This window comes from Branchiostoma belcheri, unplaced genomic scaffold (assembly GCF_001625305.1).
Source record: "Branchiostoma belcheri isolate BF01 breed outbred unplaced genomic scaffold, Haploidv18h27 scaffold4, whole genome shotgun sequence".
In the NCBI taxonomy this organism is placed as follows: Eukaryota; Metazoa; Chordata; class Leptocardii; order Amphioxiformes; family Branchiostomatidae; genus Branchiostoma; species Branchiostoma belcheri.
The window spans coordinates 5,739,360-5,759,653 of NW_017804020.1; the positions used below are offsets into that span (position 1 = coordinate 5,739,360).

The following is a 20,294-nucleotide window of genomic DNA, read 5'->3' on the forward strand; positions in this document are numbered from 1 at the left end:
CTTTGTACAACAGTATTTTTCTACCATATGTAACCTACACAAGTACTGTTTGGGACACTGCACCATTACAAGAGCTACAGAAACTTCAACGGATGCAGAACAGGGCTGGGAGGCTGCTGCTGGGAGCCCCGCACAGAACGCCGTCGGCTGAAGTACGGACTCGACTGGGATGGAAGGACATCAAATCCATACACAGAGACCAGAAATCCCTGCTAACTTATAAAAGCCTTAATAACTGTTTGCCAGCCTACATGAGAGAACTGTTTACATACTGTAGTGATAGGGCAGTAAGAACCACGCGGCAAAGTGTATCTGACCTTTTGTATGTGCCAAGGGTTCGTCGGGAAGTGTACAGAAGATCAATTTCCTACTCAGGATCGGTACTGTGGAATAACTTGTCAACTGAGTTAAGAACGGCTTCGTCAGTTGCAGCGTTTAAAAACCGGCTGCGTCAAGTCACAAGTTAGAAATTAGAATGACTAAATTTGTGAAGTGAATTTTGGATGTTTGAAACTGATGAGTTATACGAACAGAGATAGTGTTTGGTTATTGTATAACGTTACTGTGTATATATTTATATTGTAATTATACGCCGAATTGTAACTGAACTGAAGAAGAATATGCAAAGACCCATGACCTGCCTCCCCTTGACCTCTTGAAAAACGGCTTAGGCCGAAGAGTTTGTACTGCTACGAAATTGTACTGTACATTTTCAAGGTTAAATAAAGGTTGAAAAAAAAAAAAAAAAAATTCTAACTTATTGGGTTCGACTTCTTTTACAGAGACATTAGATGATGAATGATCCCACTTTAACATATATTGATATGACTTGTGTAAAACTGAATTCAATGCTAGTGCAATTTAGATAAAATTGAGCATGGGTGTCATGTTGTTGTTGACTACATCATCATCATCATCATTGACTACATTGTCATCATCAACTTATACATGCATTATACTGAAATGACAGAAATATCCTCTGTGGTTGTATACAAGGTAAGTTTTCAATATTTAGATAACATAAGAACAGAAAAGTTGTATTCTGTATGAAACTAGAAAAAAACATGCATTATAAGCTCCATATGTTCATATATTCACAACTGCCTTTAGAAGCCAGAAGAAGTTGAACCTGTACATAGTAGTTCACATTTGTCTTTATAGTCTGAAAGTTCTACATGTAATAAGATGCAATGTAATTTTACTTTATCTCCTTGACCTGTAAGAGCATTCATTTTTTATCAAATGTACAATAAAGGTCTATCATTCATTCATTATCATTGTCAACATGTCTCCATCTCGTCCGTACTGCCTGCCAACCAAGTCTTCTCAGTGAAACTGCAGAGCCAATCAGGAAGATGGTGGCTATCACACCAAAGTACACGCCATAGACGATAAACTGTGAACAATGAACATATAAGAATTAGTGATCATACAAGATACAATGTTTTAGGTGACTACAAATGTGTACAACTTGGGAGGATTTTTTTACACCCAGTACATCAACTACAACTACATCTCTTTGTCAAATGACTATTTCTTCAAGAAATAATTTTGACTTTAAAAGCAGGCTTCTTAGTTTCATGTCTTTGACATCTGTTAATTACAATAGAAATCAAACCTGTATTTAAAAAAAAATTGTCTCTCAGGTTTGTTTCATACCTGAGTTCTGACCGATGCATCCAGTCCTTTCTTGTCCACCAGGATTGCAGTGAGAATAGTTTGGAGCAGGAGGGCCACAAATGTGTTACAGCCAAACACCAGGGCATAACGTTCCCTTGTCAGCTTCTCGGCAATCTGAAATCTGAACATTTGATAGTTGTGATTCAGGAACTGCCAGAATGCCTGCAATTTTTTTATATTATCTGAAAAGTCATAAACTCTACATGGTGCAACATCATACATGTATGATATGTCATTCTTACATGTAATTCCTCTCTAAGACATGCAGTGACCAACTGATCTTTGATGAAAACAATTATGATAGCCTTCTATGTTCTATACACAATGTGTCAGTTTCCCATTCCAGATTTTTTTCTTCCTCCTTCCTTTCCTCATCATTTTGTCACTCTTTACTTCCCTCTTTTCTTATACTATAAGTTTAGACCTTACAAAAGCTGTGCTTACGTTGTGTCAATAAAGTATTGTTATGTATTTCATGTCAATAATCTTATACACACCAACAATAATGGTTGACCTCAGTTAGCTTTAAGTAAGTTTGCATCAATTTGAGATTTAGCAAGGAACCACTTACGTTGCTATGGTAATAAGGAACTGGTAGCACATCCTGAAGATGATGTAACAGACGTAGTTGACCCAGATCTGGTTTGTTATTGCCATGACAACCAGCAGAACGGCATCCAGAGCTGACAGAATGCCAAGAGTCATCTCTCCAACAACAATCCAGTTCACATGGATGAACCCGATGGAGAAAGAAACACCAGCCCCTGTAATTTTGAAAAAAATATTTTGTCCTTTATCTAGATATGTTAAATAAATGAATTTGTTATGTGACATGGCTGAGGTTAAATAACTTACAAAATTTTAAGATGAAATTCTCATCATTTACCAATATGGAGTCCAACACTCCTACTACTGACCTAAGAGAGTGGCAGCTGCCTCTATTGCCCCGTTCCAGACCTCACCACTAGCGGCAGGGCTGATGATGTCCCACAGGTTCTGGATGTAGTTCCCCACCTGGAAGCTGCCGCAGGTGGCCAGTGACCACCACAGTGACCACAGCACCAGGTGTCGGGACCCGTAACACAACTTGAAGTCTGTCCACAAGTTACGCAATGTGTGGATGATGATGTTGTCTTTTCCTGACCCAGAAGTGTTGACTTCTGTAGCAACTTCACTGAAGTCAGAAGCCTGGAGCTGTGATGGTGTGGGCTCAGATATGGTGTTGTCTGGTGTGTTATCAGGAATGGTCTCTTCACTTGCAGCATTTTCATTTGCTGATGTTGGACTTGGGGGAGAATCATTGTCATCCTGTTGTCGGGAGTACCTGACATGGTGGATATAAAGTTTGTAGGCATAGATTTAGAAGTCCATTTCAATAAGACAATAGGTACATGTAATGTTAAGTATCTAACTCTCTATATACATGTACATGTTACAGCTTACATGTACATTGGTATCACCATCAGCTGTTGGTATCACCATTCATGCATCTGTCCAAATCTTTTACATCTGCTGATTTGCATGTACTTAATACAAAAAAGTAGACTGATGATAGCCCCCCCCCCCGAGAGTGAGTGACTTAATAATATTTTCATACAAACCTGTGGAAGAACATGCTTTTTCTGGCACTTGGTAGAAAGATGGAGATACAGAGAGCCACTGTCACACTGGCCAGAGACAAGTAGTTCAGGGGGAAGTAGCCAGCTTCTTTAAATCCTGATACAACAGCCTGAAATTTGAAAAGGCAAACTGATTTTTGTACATTTTTTGAGAATGACAATACCAAATTTTGATCTAGTCATTTAATACTAGTAGTTTCTATTTCTTAAAATTCAACAAAAACTCTTGTTCAATTATAGCCTGGGTACCATCAGGATTTTCGCTACGCAACGCTCGAAAAAAATTGAGCGTTGCGTAGCGAAAATCCGGCTAATTCAATCAGACTACCTCTTATCTTTGTGATCTCCTGTATTAAAAAAAGTTTTTGGTACAGAATGTGGGCTTTGAATTGCCATTGCTGAGAGTGATAACCATCTAGCAATGCCAACAAAGCCAACACTTGGGGCAACCGTCTGTCCAAATTACCTGTCCCACCACCCCAGCAGCACACCTCCCCACTAGAACCACACTCCTAGTGTAGCTGGTGACTTTCTGGTAGCGCTCGTGGGAGACGATGACATAGATGTAGGAGTAGTAGGCTATTTCTGTTGCCGTGGCCACTCCGTACACAAACTGCATGAACTGCATGGCCAGCACTCCTTGTCCCCACAGCAGGAGAACCCATGTTCCTGTAATGTAGTTTTGAGGGTTAATTAAAGATTTAATGACCCGTCCGAAGTGTACAATGATAAGGCCTTGTCAGTTGCTATAACATCTATAACCACTGAATAAAACCACTGAGTGAGCAAAGCAGACAAGACACAGGAGGGTCGTTAACATTATTATCATATAGCATCATATAGCAATTAAGTTTCATAAATTAAATCGTGTGAAATATTGTATGTCATTTTACGTGTTCCACTTGGGATCACTGGCAGTCATTTGAACAGAATGTGTGTGCCATTTGGGGCCAAGGGCAGTTGCTGTGTTTATGGGATTTTAAACACCATGGTTTTTATGAGATTTAATCACTATATTCAAGTCCTTGCTATATCTAGACTATGTTACGTTACATAAAGCCTAAAGATTACAAAATGTTAAATAATGTAAAAACAACAAAATACTACATAATACAGGAATTTCCATACCAATATATGCCAGACCCTCGAAGATGATGACTGGTTTGTATCGAAGGAAGTCTGTCACCAGGAAGACCAGCAGCAGACAGGCCAGGTACGAGTACGTCCACACAGGGTAGATCTGGTTATCAACCTGCTCCTCGGTTAGATTCTTATCAGGACCCTTCAGGTACGGCGTAAGGAAAGGCTCTGATGGACGCATCTCCTTAAAGAAGCCATAGAAGCAGAGGAGGAGGATTGCTCTTGTCTCTGTAGTGACTGCCATCTGACGTCACGGTGCATCTGTCTTCCTCTGCCGTGTATGTCAGATATATGTGCACTCTATCCTATCTAGTTAACGTAAAAGCACGTACGGTAGGACACGTCTTCCTTCGAGAAACACGGAAGTTGATCTGACTTTTGACCTTTTGACCCGTTTGCAAAGCATAGTGGGTAGAAATGGTCCACTTTAAAATTAGGTAACATGCTAACATATAATCATGATATCACCGTCACTCAAAAACCTATTACACTAATTGGCACTTTTTCTGCATAATAAAACAATGTCTTAATATTGATACCAATAAGTTGAAATAAGTTGAAATATTTCTCAAGGTAAAAGTGTTGTATTACTACGCCCCCGTGATAAGCATGGACTATTCCCCGTGACTTCAGTGTAACGTGACCTGTAATATTTTTTCAAGAACCAGATCTCATCACAGAACGATTGCTGTAGCGTTTTAAAATGGAGAAGGAGTTGGATAAACACCTTGAGGAAACGTAAGTAACGCTAGTGTTCTGCCATTGGTTAGGTTTGATGGCCAAACACGAAAACATATTATCAAACCTTGTTGTCGAAGCCGTTCAAAAAAATAACTGAGGAGGGGGGGTTGAAGAGGTCGGATTTTACATAGGGGGTTAGTGAGTGTGGGTTTGGATTGAGGGGGGGTTTAACCCTGGATTTGGATGAAATTATGGGGGGTCAAGTCGCTTGGATAGAATTTTTAAGGGGCCAAGGCCCCTGGATGAAGGGGGGTCAAGGCCCTTGGATAATAATGAAAGGGGAGTCAGAAAGTAGAAAATCCAAGCTCTTCAACCCCCCCCTCCAAAATTTTTTTTTTTTTTGGAACAGCCCAATTTTTTATGTTAGATGTGTAACGTTATGACTACTAAGTATGACTATCTTCCCTATGCCCACAGCATGAGTAACCATGGTGTGCTGGGGACCCTGTGTGCCGACCACCACGGCATGTGTCTGGGAGGTGAGTGAGAGAAGGAGGGATTGATTAGGGAGATGAGTGGGATATTTCCGCCCGATAATTTTTCTACCACACCACATTAGAGATCTAGATATGGAAATATAAAAATTTAAAAAAATCAGCGACAGGCAACTGCCATGACGTAAGAGTTGGTACCATTTTTCTGTAACATTGACATTCAATACATGAATGTCAATGTTAGGATGACAGGTGTAAGTTAACATTATCTCTCCTAGTATTAGTGTAAATGTTACTTCAACTCATGACAACGATTGCTCCAACTATTACTTCGCCAAGTAGTAGTAGTATTATACTTTACTCTGTTATAGCTTCATTCAAAGTAAAATTTTGGTTTATCAAAAGATTTATGAAGGGTCACAAAGTTCTCTCGCACAAAGAAACAATGCTTGTTAGAAGACAGTGTAGTGAGCTAAATCACAACATAGAGGGTCCAAATCATAGCCCACACATTCAAACAGCTTGGTGAGAACCCTGGGTTGAAAGATGGATAGAGGGGAAAGCTCTAGCTGTCTGTAAATAGAGAAGGTAAAAACTTGTTTTTCTCCAGCCAAAGGTTCAGTGTCCACAGAAGCAGCAGGAATGGTCACCCGACTGTCGGAGCTGGCTGGACAACTGGACCCATCCTCGGAAGAGGATCCAATCATCTGTGTGGAGTCAGACGCGTCGTAAGTTTCACTCCATCCTAATAGTAATAGTGCACTCTGATGAGGGTCTGCATGGGGGATCCTTGCAGCATTTTACTGTAAATTTAGGAAGGAGAAGTCTTGTGCATATATGCTGATCTCATGCCCACTGGGTGCTGTGAATTGGGCAACCCCATTGGTCACAGTGCTTATGGGATTTAATCACCAGTGGCAATGTGAAATGGAGATTTCTGATTGGTCGACGTCTTCTGGCTATATGATAATGACACAAAGAACTGAGAAAACATAACAAAAACATAACAAAATGCCACCTCAGCATTGAGAAGGTTACCAGAAAGTGAGGCTGGTTGGGAATTTTTGGGATACATGTATGTGATTTAGTTATGATGTGTTTTTTTTTCTTTTATTCCAGGACCTTGATGATCAAAAAGCATGATGACATCACAATGGCAATACACAAAGCCAAAGTACCAACATAGAGACAGTCGTACATGCAGTTCAATTGGAGATTCCATCATAGTTCATACTGTGCAGGGTGACCCACCAACTCATGGAGCAAATCACCTGAGAATAGGAATGTTTCCATCAAGCAGAACTAATATGCTTTGATACCCTAAATTTATGTCATAGCTGTGCTGTGATAATGTTCCATGCAGGTATTCTGTAAGAATATGACTGACAAAATATCATTAGGGTATTTAAGCATATTTGAAGCAAAGCATATGAAAGCATATTTTGCACTACCCCATGGAAAGCTTACTATAGTAGTGCACTCCTAAAGTTGGGTATAAAATGTTCCCCTTAGAATTGTTTTCTAGGTAACCCTGCATTATTGGAGGACACAGGAACACATACATACCAATTTAAAGCATATTGTCTTTCTGTAAAGCCTGTTTTCTTTCCATTTTGTAAATTTCTCACCTGTATTTCTCACCTGTAGCCGGTCAATAGGTACCCTGTATGGGTAATGAGACCGCACTTCGGGTAATTTCGGCGGTAGCAGTTCTTCTTCTGTGTTCAGTACGTAAAGGTGTAGTGTACATATCCTGGTGTATTCTCCACTCGTGTGCAATATGGTTCTTGAACTCATTTACTGATTTGCTGGACACTGCTTCCTGGGAAAGAGAGTTCCACACACTTGTGACTCTTGAAGAGAAGAAGCACTTCCTCGTCCCGTGTGATTTTTGTACTTGATACTTGAAGGAGTGGCCCCGTGTGGTGGTTGAAAGACTGGGTTCAAACATGGTCCCTCTACAAATACTGCAGCTGTTTCCAACTCTTACTTTGTCATACCCGTGTGTGATTTTGTAAAGTTGGATCACGTCTGTCCTTTGTCGTCTGAAGTTGAGTGTCGGTAACTGGAGAGCCTGGAGCCTCTGGGGATAAGGCAAGTGGGACACTGACTCCACAAGCTTTGTAGCTCTTCTCTGCACTCTTTCGACACTGTCCCTGTCTCTCTTGGTTGTAGGACACCATATCACGGTTGCATATTCTAAATGTGGACGGACTAAGCTCTTATAAAGAGGTAGAAAAGCCTCCTTGTCCAGGTACTTGAAGGTGTGCCTAATTGCACCCAGAACTCTGTTGGCCTTGTTTACTTGAACCTGGACGTGTGTGCTAAACTTGAGGTTACTGTCAATCGTCACCCCAGTCTTCTCCTCATGTGTCACCTTCAGCGTGTGGAGTGTTCCATCTTCCTTTGTCATAGTGTACTCGTGTGTGGGGTTTCTTCTTCCCAGGTGCATTACTTTACACTTGTCAGGATGAAACTTCATCTGCATCCTAGATGACCATCTCTGCAAAGTATTCAAGTCAGCCTGTAGACATGTGGAGTGTATATTGCTCGTGTGGATTTCTTGGGTCGCATGTGTTATGGTCTGGCTCGTGTGGAGTTCTTGAGTCGCATGTGTCTTGGCCTGGCCTTCACACCCATGTGCAATGGCGTAGATCTTTGTGTCGTCCGCAAACAAGGAAACAAAGTTATGTAGCTCATCGGGTATGTCACTGACGAACATTGAGAAAAGAAGCGGTCCCAACACTGACCCCTTGTGGTACGCCACTCGTCACCGCTTTCCAGCTGGATGCTTGGCCGTTGACTACGACTCTCTGTCTCCGGTGCGTCAAGAAGTTTCTAATCCACAGTAGCAAGTTCTCTGCTATGCCGAAGGATTCTACTTTGTTGATCAACCTCTCATGTGGAACCGTGTCGAACGCTTTAGCGTAATCCAAGAAGATAATATCCACCGGTACACCGTGGCTCAAGGCCTCCGTCCACACATCCAGTGCCTCTAGTAGGTTTGTGACTGTGGATTTACCCTTGGAGAATCCATGTTGTTGTTCGCATGTGAGGTAAAGAACAGGTACTGGTAATGTCTTATACTTAATTCAATCAGTATTTGTGGCCCATGTATTATTTAATAATTCTCAAGAAGAATAAAGAATATAGTGATGTTTGTTCATCATTGTGAAGAATATAATATTAATGGTACTACATACCAAGGAATGATTTTCATGGTCTTCTCAAAGCATGCTGTACTTTCTCTTGGTTATGCGATCAAATATTTTTTCTTGTTGTATAGATTTTTCTGTGATATCTCCCTACAAGCCTACCTATATATAGCTTATATGTTCTTGTTATCCACAATTTCTATATCACTTCTAAGTAGTCTCTATGCCAAATATTCCTTCCTCTTTCATGCCAAGTATTCTTATACCTGGATACAATTTCTTGCATCTTTCCCCATACAAGAATATTTTCTTTCTCCTAGACTGGTAGGAGGGAAGAGTTTTGGGTCTCACCTAGAACCTGGGGACATAAATCTTTGGGTGGAACTGTAAATGTTCTTTCGATCAATTCTTTGCATTCTTTGCAACTTTTGAAAAATAGTGACAATGTGAGGGGCGGGGAAGGATCGTGGGCAATTGATCTGAAGCAAAAAGTGTGCATGTCAGCTTCAGAGAGAGTTCGGCTAGTATTCGGGAGGCCATATTCGGCTGTATATGTGTGTCAGGGGATTTCACGTCGCTATCAATACACCTGGAAACCCCCGCCCGCAGGTAAGAAAAGCACCATTGTTAGCTGCGTCACATGATCTGTCAGAACCACCGCCGACATGGCGAGCAGCAAGGGACAGCCTGAGGTAATCTCGGACTTCGGGCAAATTTGGGACGACATGAAATCTAGACCACTGCTCGAAATTGTCGGCGTGAGTTCTCTGTCTACCGTCGGGACCGTGTTGAATGCTCCAAACCCTGTGTCTAAAGGCTGGGAAGCCCTGGCAGACAAGTTAGGGTACAGTCGCGATAAGATAGAAATGCTCCGGCAGGAGGGAAACAAGATGTACCAGAAGTGCCCGGGTGAGTTGCTGCTGGAGACCTGGGGAGGCCGGGGGTCTGGCAGCACGTTACAGGTCCTGGAGCAGGCTCTGATAGACATCGACAGACTGGACGTTCTAGAAGAACTTCAGAAAGCTGCTAAAGGTGAGGGTAAACTTGCTTCATAATGACGTCTACCAACAGAGATAAACTTTCAAGATACGGTGAGAGTTGTTGTTTGCGACAAGGTAAAATGACAGTTTGTTAGCTGGCACACGACAGAGTGGGTTGGAGGGAGGAAGCTAGCTAGGTACTACTGTGTGCTCGGCTGCATTAAAGCGCCCCCATGTGCACGACCACCCCCGGTGAAGGGGCCAGTAGAATGACACTTGACACTACTTCCGTTTTTCCCTTCCTTCATTTTTGTTTTAGCCAGGTGAGCACACTGTCGTGGCTCCCCGTTCTCTAAAATAAGTTAGGGTTTTCAATTCATTGAGCTCGCCACGAAAGGCAATACTTTTTAGAAACTATGCAGACGAAGTTCTGTGTACAGGTAGTCGCTGCTTTGTGTCAAGCACGTAATAATCATGACACGAAGGTGTACATCACCGGGCACTTCTACTTCCGTGTTACGTACGTCAGAGTATGTTGTAATTGTGGCCATGTTGACGTCTTTACTGTCGTTCGTGAACTCTCAGTGCTTTTGCTGGCTACAAGAGGAAACATGCCCTACTGGGGGTGTATAATATGCTGATGTCACGCCAGTGTGGGTGATAAGCTCTTAATTACCTTTGTACGTTTTCTACAGATGAGTGTACCCTATCGGTTACCATCTGTATTCACCAGAAGGAAAGGTCAATGACCTTACCTGGGGTCTGGGGCATGCTCACCCTCGGGCAAGCTCTAGAGGGCGCTCTTGAAGAAACTGGACTCAGAACTGACGACTTTGAGATACAGGGGAGTGAAAGTGAAAGTGGACAAGCCATGTCGTGGACTACAAAGGCAAGGGAGTGTAAGGTAAGGTATTAGATTAAAGTCCCTCATTCCAACACAAAGTATCGAACCCCCCCCCTCCCCCAACGCCCCTAACATGACCTACCTGGCCATTGGAAAAATCATTGGTCGCAGGAAGAGGATGGTTCGAGTCTATAGCAAGGAGGTTTTAAAAAAGTCTCTATAGCTATATATGTACAAGTGTACGATCTGTTAAGGAATTGTTGTGTTTTACATTTTGTGGATGTGTATGTGATCATCTTGTTCATTAAATTCATTCATTCTTTGTCGACAACCTATTAAGATAGCTTTCTTCAATTATTAGGGTATACACCTTCGTCTCGTGAAGAAGAAACTTCCTCAGCCAAGGGTCGATGTCACCAGGGATGAGGTCTGCTGGGAAGAGCTGACTAAGATCCCCGGCTTCCATCACAACATACCTGACGATCCTGCAGCGGTACGTCATGTCAGCAATACGGTATCGAACGTCATATGGTACAACGTCATATCATACAACGTCACATCTACAGAACTAGTGTGGGTGTTCCATATGACTAGCCTCTATCAGGCTTCAGTAGCGGGCGGAAGAGTAGGCCAAATAGACAGATAACATGCCAGGGGAGTTAGTCCGCTAAGGGAGTACAGTTTCAGTGCGATACTCCTATAGTGGACTAACTCCCTTGGCATGTTACCTGTCTATTTGACCACTTCTTACTCTTTCCATCCCTATGAAGCCTGGTAGAGGCTACCAGGTATCATCCTTCAACCATAGTGTTTTGTTGCATTCTTCGGTCTCCAGCCTTCCTTTTTTTCAAATCTGGCACCAAACGTTCTCCCTATCTCTCCGATGTGCTATTTTTAACATCTCCTATATGAGACATAAATTTAAATATTCATTTTATCACATATATTGTTTGAGGATTGAGCAAACGTATATCTTACTTATCTAGGCCCTCCCCTCCCCTCACATGCACATAACGTTACACAATGGAATTGACATCAACGAAAACAAGATAATAACAACAATGTAGAGGAGAAAAGGGAGGTTTTCTTCACTCTATGAAGAGTTACTATAAGATCAAGCGTTTCGGTGTGATTTTTTGTACCTATTGAACCATTACTGTCTCTCCAGATCCACACATTCATGTTCAACTACCTCCGTGATGAAGGCTGGTACGTCATCAGGAAGTGTGAAAACAACAAGTTAGCAGTCAGCGTGACGTGAGTAATATACTTGCGGGTATATATTCTAATCAGAGATTATTGCACTGTATCACTTTAGATTGTTCTGAGGGTTGCTTCAACAGAGACAAACCATTTTGAGTGAACGCGACCGCCTTCCACAAGGAAAACTGGTGATGTTATGTCTGATCAGTAGGTCAGTTAGGTGGTGGTGGGCACACGAAAAGAAGTTGATCAAGAGTTCCACTGCCGACGATACCTTCGCCAAATCGTGTTAACCTTTAACGATGACGGTTTCTCATTTATCATGCAATGTCCTCATTTACATAAATTATTACAATTGGTCTTCTCTACCCAAATATCATATTAGGTTCGAAAGTCTTATCTAAACAAATTTTAAAGAAGGCTGTTGAAACATTTTCTCTATTATGAAACTGTTAAAACAATACTATCGTCAAAGCTGTAGTATATCTTACTGATCTGCTATGAAATGTCTGCCGTGTTCGAATTCCAGGTACCTGGGAGAAATTCGTCACTTCCGGATCGGCCATACAGACGGAAGGTTCTACTTCCGGAAGGACGAATTCCAAGCCAGCAGTCTGCACGAGCTGATCGAGACTTACAAATGGAACGATCTTCCCGCCAAGTGTGGCCGACTGAACGGCTCGGCTCACAACACGTCCAACCCGCCAGTCCCGGACAGGGAAAGGGGTGTCCGGCTCCTAAAGCCTGTGTGAATTATGGTCATCGAAGTGCAATATATATATATATCATATATCTGTCAGATTTGCCTCTGTGTCTAAAATAAGAATAAACAGTAAACTGACACTCAAATATAAGTATTTCGGGCACTTTCCTCGCAGTACGTCCCATTCACATAATCAACGCTGGAGATCGTTTCACAAGTGTAAGATCATTACAAATTGGACAGGGTGTTAGAGGGAAACAAATGACATTGTAATTATATACAAGAGAATGCTAACCATAAAGCAACGCTGAGGATGATGGTTGACCTAACTTTTAATACTTTATGTGTGTGTAAAGCTTTATGTACGTGTAACTACATTTACGTGTGATCGTTTGAACACAACTACCCGCATATGATAAAACGGTGTTCTTTTTTGAAGTTTTACAATGTACAATTGTTGTGTAAATAATAATAAAATAAAGTACAGTCGACTGAAAACGTACGATTCATTCAATGAATTAAATCATCGTTGTGAGTGAGTGAGTGAGTGAGTGAGTGAGTGAGCCTTCTGATTGGTCAACGTCATCCGGCTATGGGATTCCAAGCCCTAAAAACTGCATTGGATGCCTTAAAACATCCCACGATATCAAAACCGTAGGACGGCCTACCACGAAGGTGACGACGCACGCAAGGCAAAAACAACAACGGACAACTCCCTGATAACGTGTTTTAATGGACAACTCATGAGTGGCAACTTCAATCTAGGCTTTAGTCATAAACACACTACATAAATTATGTAAGTTTCACTAAGCCTATAACGGTATACGTAATGCGACCGTATTGGTTCCGTTTATATGTGTCATTTATACATTTTTGATCGGAAAAAAATTAGTACAAGATACCATCAGTAACCAAACAAACATGTACCAGGCTCTTCACCTTTCACAGACATTTTTTTTCACAGACGGTAGCAACATATGCATATACCATACCTATATTATATGCATGATTTACACACAATTGTCATCGTTGTAGTTACGATCATGAAGTTTACAGTGATAAAATTGATCCTCTTTACAAAGCGAACCTCCAAGTTCTCAGACATACAGCACGAAGCATGTTAGCTGTTGAAGTTCTGGCTTTATGGTTTGATTTTCAAAAATATGTACATCAATTTTGTAGTGCAGCTATAGCAGCAAAATGACCCTGTTATGTGAGTACATGTGTGTGTGTGTGTGTGTGTGTATGTGTGTGTGTGTGTGTGTGTGTGTGTGTGTGTGTGTGTGTGTGTGTGTGTGTGTGTGTGTGTGTGTGTGTGTGTAGGTGTGTATTGGGGGATTTTTGGATCTGTATGATCACAGTACGTGTGTGTGTGTGTGTGTAATGGGGGATACATGTACCTCAATGCAGACCACAAAACATCAGACACAGGAAATGGTGTCTGAAGTAACCCAAATGGCATGAAGTATCCTTTTACATGACAGATGGGGCAGGGTGTATAATCTATATATAATGCAAACATCGCCCTCTAGTTCTGGTAAACGTGTTTCGTTTGTTTCGCTTTTATCCGTTCTTCCAGTTCCCTGTTGACAGGGACCGGGTGTTTTAAGTACACCATACTATCCCTTTTCGGTACTTCGGGCGGCTCGGCCTGTCCTGGGCGGGGCGGCAGGGGCGGCGGTTCATCGGCTGGTTGAGGCGTTCTGGGCGGCTTCTGCACCTTCCGGGACTCGGAAGTCGGCAGCCCCTCCACGGAGTAGATGTTGATAAGGTCATTGATAGATTGTGCTCTCCATTGCTTCCTATGAAAGTAGTAACGATCGTCCGAAGTACGATGAATCTTGAAGTGGCGCATGTCGCCGTTAAACCTGGGATCAAGGGACCAAATCATTGGAATAGAGTTGTGATAGAGAGGTGTTTGCAAGCAATGATGAAGTGAATACTTTCGTTGAGTGTCGGCTGGTGAGGTCTCACATTAATTTCAACTTTGCACCATTTTTTTTACATTTTGCTATTTCAAATGTACAGATAATTAACCCAACCAATCAATTTGAACCAGAACATGCATATAAGCTGTTAAAACTGGATGTTTCAGCAAACAGCACCGAAAACATAGGTTATAGAATAATAAGAATAATATGTAGTAGTTTCATACTCGTGAAATATGTTATTTGGATAGAGAAAATTATCAGCATATATAGTCATGGTATGGTTAGTATATGTATTTTTGCATACATGCATATGTAGATATACCAAAAAATACTCACGTAACACTGACGGCTACTCTATTGTCGTCTAGTGGCCGAATGAGGAACCAACCATCTGCAGCGATGTACGGAGCCATTGCTTCACGGATCTGAAAAAATAAAATTAACGTGAATCCAACGCATGATGTTCACAGCGACTGCCGACGATATCAAACATCACATTTAACAGCCAGTAATGCTACACCACTAATAAAAGAATGGGTGATATCACAATTATGATAGTATATATCAAAACACACTGGAGATTTAATACTCTCCTAGAAAATTTTCAAATGTGAAATTTTTATTTTTCCTTACAATTTGCTATTGTCGCCGTCTCCTTGGGGAACTGAAGGTATGCATTTCCGACAAACGACATTGACAATGCAGTCAACAAACCGTACTCACGTATTTCTGTCTGTCGGGAAGATGCGGGTGCCATCCCGGGAGGGAGCACGTCGACAAGTCGTCTAGTCCTTCCCACTCCACATCCTCACTGATAACACTGATGTTGTCCAAACTTGACCACGAGTTGCCGTACAGTTCCTCCGGAGACCCGGGGAAGACTGGAGCGGCGCCGGGGGGCCATGGGGGCAAACCTGGGGAACCTGGTGTGAGCACGTCTGTGTGTTGGGCAGCAGGGGGAGGGGGGCAATCCTTGTGTCGGAGAACTAACTGTCTGCCCTGGGGAGAGAAGGTGCAGGTGCAGTGCAAACAATAAGTATCGGAACGCAGAGATGGGTCCAAATGAATAGAAAGCTTATTAAATTATGCTATAACGCAACAATTGAGATCAGTACATAACCGATATGCATTAATGACTACTAATTGTGATTTTGTGATTAACTTGTATAGTCTGTTATCCGTGCCTTGTATACCCATCATTGCCTGAAAACAGGTTGCTAAGTGCAACTGCTGGTGAAATAAATAAACTGAAACTGAAACTAAAATCCTGAAACTAAAATTCCATTGGGTATTACTGTGACATGTGAGTCGCACCTTGACCAGTCGGGAGGGTGACGACCACCTGACCAGTGTGTACGCCTCTACGTCCGGCTCCTGAATGACCAGATCGTCTGTGTGCAGTCCGGTCTGCTCCAGGGACGTCTGTAGACTGGCCTCTAGCGTGTCACAGCCGAAAACCTGAACTCTCTGGACAGGGAGTCTGTGTCCTTCCGCCGTCACCACGACGTAATGCAGAGTGAACTGGTCTGTAGGAGACAGAGATTCAGGAACTGCTCAAGGAGCTTAAAATCTTAGGCACTGGGCTTAAAATCTAGATTCTAAGCTCTTTGTTTAAGCTGAAATCTAGATTTTAAGCTCCTTGATATGCCCAATAACAGACTAATATTGCCAAACCTGTCAAATTTAAACATATTTGTAGTTGTAACGTGTTTTGGGTTTGTTGGGAGTGAGATTATAATGGCCAAAGTAAACTTCAGTGACAAGTCTGGCAGGGGAAGTTTGCTCGATGACAACACTGAAGCGGAAGTTTCGGCCCAAAATTAAATGGTTCATTAGCCAAGGGAACACGTGCCAAAAAGTCCAGTGGCTTCATTACCTTGCTTCTTCAAGGACCGAGAAGAACAAATACGTACTGTAGCTTCTTTATTCAACTTGACGTCATGAAAACCACCTTGCCCAATTCCTGGTAGTAAAAACCACCTTGCCTAATTCTTGGTGGTAAAAACCACCTTGCCCAATCCTTGGTAGTACTTGCTAAACGGGACGTACCTTCCATCGCGTCTTCTACAATCTTCAAGACGTCTGGTCTCTCCATTTCTGTCAAGGCGTCCACGATGACTTGGATTGTAGCCCCTGGTTTTCTACTCCATTCTTCAAGTAGCAACATGGCCGGAACTTCATTCAATGCTTGGGCTTTAACCCGGAAGTTTGAAATGTCCTCCATAGTGCCGGAGCCAAGTCTGTGGGCAAGCCCGGTCCAGTTTTCCACTGTTCTCTCGTCCCCCAGCATCAGGGCAATTTTGCGGTAGGTGCCGTAACTTAACACGTTGAAGTTGTCACTAAAATTGTATGACTGTCTCCTCTGTGGTGCCTCCGCCCTACCAGGGTGCCGGTGTGCAGAGATCAAGTCTGTGTCAGGCTCCGCCATTGCCACGCCTGTCTTCAGCTAGCAGCGACGCCCACCGATTTATGACGGGTTGTAAGTGCAGACGGAACAGGTAATACGAAACCACCTTGGACTCCAACACAGCAGGAGCACAGTGGTCTTCCTTCTGTCCTGGTTGAGCAAGTATAAACAAGAGTTGATTTCAAGTCATCCAGGTATGACGCTGTGAGGGCATGTTGTCACGTACCGGGTTCGTCCTAGCGTTAACCTTCGTACTAAGTCGCCCACCCATACACATACCATTCTTTGGGACGAACCATTTAGATTAATGGGAGGCAAAAACTGAGTAAAAATGCTATTATGTAGTAGGGGCATCGTCACAAAATGCAACCATAGAAGGAGGAAAATCGACAAAAAACAATTTGCACCAGTTGTAACTGTTGACGACCGTATCTCCCTCAGCTGACAGGTCCCCCAAAACTCTCCCCGGTCTGTTCCTTGTTCCTACCACTGTGCACCTTGCTCCTATCCTGCACAGAGGTCATTTAGAGTCTATTTACTTAAGGTTAGGGAAACATGATATCAATAGCAGGCTTTACAAAGGCAGCACGTACACAGGTAAATGGCCAAAAATGTATGGGCGAACTACATGCATTATCTTATCTCCGTATGCAGTACAAGTTCCCTGCAATGGGTACAAGTTCCCATGCACCTGTGTTTTTCCCCATGCCCCGTCTTCTTGCTCAATGTAAGTGTAAAACTCACGGTCACAATCTTTCATAAACTTTAGGTGTGGACCTCACTCTTATCTGGCCTGGTTTCGCCCGTCTCACTGAAACTTTCCCAATACTGTTCAGGTATATTCTTACCTTACTGATAATGTACTTGGGTACTCCATTGTGATTTTTCGTTATAATCGGTTTAGGAATTAACGTTAAATCCTGGCCTCACTACAGGTGCCCCCCTCCCACCCAATTTATAATCACCGTATCCACCAAACCTTTCCTCGACACACCTTTGTTCTTATTCCGTAATCTCTGTTTTCGAGAGACCCGTGAGTACAACTCGATTGGTCTATTTTGACTTTAAAGTACTGTTGTGACATGTAGCGTTATAGTCGGACGCCGAGACAGTCAGCCTGAGGCATTCACATGATACAGGTTTTGTATCTATAGTCTAGAGATCAGTGCCATAATTGTTCGTGTACGTTCGAGCTGTAATGATAGTACATGTAACGTTACAACAAAGTTGTCCTTCTGAAACTACTGCAGTGATCTACCCGGTATTGATTCAAACATTTGGAAGCGCCTTACCTATCGGCGGTCATACCCGGTTGTCATGGCGGACAGTTCCCGCCACCGGACGGGGGATTTCCCGGAACTGGACAATACACCTCTCGCCTTTTATGGGCAGGCTTACAGGTGCAACAGACCGGCCTTGTGTACAATGGTCAAGTTAGTAGTAGGGTGATCCCCGACCGAGTCACATCAAAGTTTAAGACTTGAAATGGTACATGCTGCTTTCTCCATCTGCATTTGGGAAAAAGTATGTTAAAAGCACACTGTGTGTGTTACAACGGACTATGTAACAACTTACCGGTGATTATTCCAATAGATATTCCTGAGTCGTATCCTGGGCCTTAAGAGAGGGCCTGCATGCCCTTCTTCCGAGTAAGGCGTAATCATGCCTTTTTAGTCTTCGTAATCCGTATGTTAGGCAGCCTCTACAAAAATCAACGTAATTCGTAAAAGTACATTAGCGAGCCGCAAAGCGTAAAGTCATCATCAGCTCGTGATTCGTAATCGGCGGCAAAAATTTTGCGTAATTCGTAATCACATGCTGGCCCTCGTAAGAATCTCCTGGTTCAAACGTTTCCCTCTGAACTGTTCTCAGAAGAGAACTGATTGACACCAGTAATGATCCATCTGCATGCCCAGGGACTAGGTGCGCCTACATACAGGTGCACCTACACTCCCTTGGCATGCAGATGGATAAATGAATGCTGGTGTTAATCAAAGATCTCTTCTAAGAACAGTACAGAGGACACGTTTGTACCAGGAAAGTAATGTACTTCAGATGCTTGGAACCATTCATGATGAATGTTTTCAATCCAATTCATTTATTTATTCAATTTATTAAAAGGCAAGCAGGTTTAATATCTCAGCTCAGCTCATAACAGTGTCCATATTAAATTTGCACAATCCAGGGCACTTTGGACAAAGGCTTCTCTGACTGTTTTCAGGTTTAATACTTACATAGCTGGTATGATGATGTGGAAAACTGTTACCGTACATAACCCCCAGCGGGAGTCGTCACGCATCGTTGAAAATAAAGAAAAGATGTTCTGGAAAGGTTTTTGAAGGAATCTCGTGATCTCAAAACATCTGAAGATTCTTTAAAAGAATCTCAAGATATTTGACAATCTCAGGGTTCTCTCAAACGTAAGTCTCGGAACTTTCTGTGTTGAGTATATACTAAGCCCCCGTATCAGAATAGACTAGTCCATCGCCCTATGACCTGCATATTTATCTTGCGACTTGGACTTGGTTTCGCTACAGTATGCAACTCAATGACCCTGACCCTGCCTTACCGGACTTTGTACCTGACAAAGTAGGTCTACAAATATTAGATTAAGTCCACAATGAGTGTGGGGTATGGGTGGCGTATGTATTACCAAGAATATACCAACTGAAGGAGCATAAAATCGTGAGCTGCTAAGTATAAAGTAATAGAATAGTGGCCGTAGAGGGAGGGCAACGATGTAGATACGGTTTTGCTATCTCCAATTCCCTTATTTCAAGGACTTGCTTTATAATTTCGTAGATTTTTTTGGTCCCATCATACATAATAACACTTTCGACAATACACCAAGTGTTATCTTTATAATATACATGATCATATATGATGCAATCATATGCAAGAAACTTGAAAGAAGAAGGTGAACCATTCTAAATTTACTATCTATATAGTGATTGCATCATATGGGTGCAACGTTTGGGACTGTGACAGTACAGTTGTGACACAATACTATTTTGGACCACAGGGTAATATAGACTTCCATTGACACCAAATTGTTTCATGTCTTACAGAACTATCAAATCCCTGAGTGTGCATCTGTGAAAGGCCACCAGTATGGAGAGAGCAACACTACTTATTTGCCTGTTTGGCTTCTTTAAGGAACTGCGGCCATCAGAGCCGTTCTTGACCCCTTACCTTAAGGGGCCGACGAAGAACTTAACGGAGGAGCAGGTGACCAATGAGATCTACCCGGTGTGGACGTACACGTATTTCCCCACCTTACTGGTCATCTTCCTCCTGACGGACTACGTACGATACAAGCCGGTCATCATATTTGAGGGTTTCACTCTCATCCTGACGTGGGTTCTCCTGTTGTGGGGACACGGGGTCGCCATGATGCAGGTCATGCAGGTCACCTACGGTCTGTCCACCGCCGCGGAGATCGGGTATTACTCCTATA

General features: G+C 42.6%; 4 protein-coding genes across 6 annotated transcripts in view; 2 read left to right on the forward strand and 2 right to left on the reverse strand.

The window, feature by feature from the left end:
* Positions 1 to 1,165: 1,165 nt before the first annotated feature.
* LOC109477216 (thiamine transporter 1-like) lies at positions 1,166 to 4,784 on the reverse strand. The gene is made up of 7 exons (XM_019778288.1): positions 4,428 to 4,784; positions 3,766 to 3,968; positions 3,282 to 3,409; positions 2,598 to 3,004; positions 2,252 to 2,444; positions 1,660 to 1,801; positions 1,166 to 1,396 (listed from the first exon to the last, which is right to left on the reverse strand). Exons 1-7 carry the CDS (start codon positions 4,681 to 4,683, stop codon positions 1,265 to 1,267), a joined length of 1,461 nt encoding a protein of 486 aa, XP_019633847.1. The 5' UTR covers positions 4,684 to 4,784; the 3' UTR covers positions 1,166 to 1,264.
* Positions 4,785 to 5,039: 255 nt separating this feature from the next.
* LOC109477239 (ragulator complex protein LAMTOR5 homolog) lies at positions 5,040 to 8,778 on the forward strand. The gene is made up of 5 exons (XM_019778319.1): positions 5,040 to 5,177; positions 5,598 to 5,659; positions 6,225 to 6,342; positions 6,734 to 7,229; positions 8,671 to 8,778. Exons 1-4 carry the CDS (start codon positions 5,143 to 5,145, stop codon positions 6,798 to 6,800), a joined length of 282 nt encoding a protein of 93 aa, XP_019633878.1. The 5' UTR covers positions 5,040 to 5,142; the 3' UTR covers positions 6,801 to 7,229; positions 8,671 to 8,778.
* A 612-nt stretch (positions 8,779 to 9,390) lies between these two features.
* Positions 9,391 to 12,987, forward strand: LOC109477229. The gene is made up of 5 exons (XM_019778308.1): positions 9,391 to 9,801; positions 10,445 to 10,653; positions 10,955 to 11,086; positions 11,762 to 11,850; positions 12,326 to 12,987. Exons 1-5 carry the CDS (start codon positions 9,435 to 9,437, stop codon positions 12,546 to 12,548), a joined length of 1,020 nt encoding a protein of 339 aa, XP_019633867.1. The 5' UTR covers positions 9,391 to 9,434; the 3' UTR covers positions 12,549 to 12,987.
* A 1,026-nt stretch (positions 12,988 to 14,013) lies between these two features.
* Positions 14,014 to 20,294, reverse strand: part of LOC109477219 — an 8,844-nt gene continuing 2,563 nt past the window's right edge. The window contains exons 1-6 of one of the 3 annotated variants that reach the window (XM_019778293.1): positions 18,130 to 18,185; positions 16,480 to 16,987; positions 15,745 to 15,956; positions 15,154 to 15,429; positions 14,767 to 14,855; positions 14,014 to 14,367 (exon numbers count right to left, since the gene is read on the reverse strand). In XM_019778293.1, the coding sequence (XP_019633852.1) occupies positions 14,028 to 14,367; positions 14,767 to 14,855; positions 15,154 to 15,429; positions 15,745 to 15,956; positions 16,480 to 16,858 (1,296 nt within the window). In that variant the 5' untranslated portion in view covers positions 16,859 to 16,987; positions 18,130 to 18,185 and the 3' untranslated portion in view covers positions 14,014 to 14,027. Of the gene's footprint in view, positions 14,368 to 14,766; positions 14,856 to 15,153; positions 15,430 to 15,744; positions 15,957 to 16,479; positions 17,118 to 18,129; positions 18,186 to 20,294 lie in introns of those variants that run through there. The other 2 variants (XM_019778294.1, XM_019778292.1) reach the window with 2 other exon arrangements.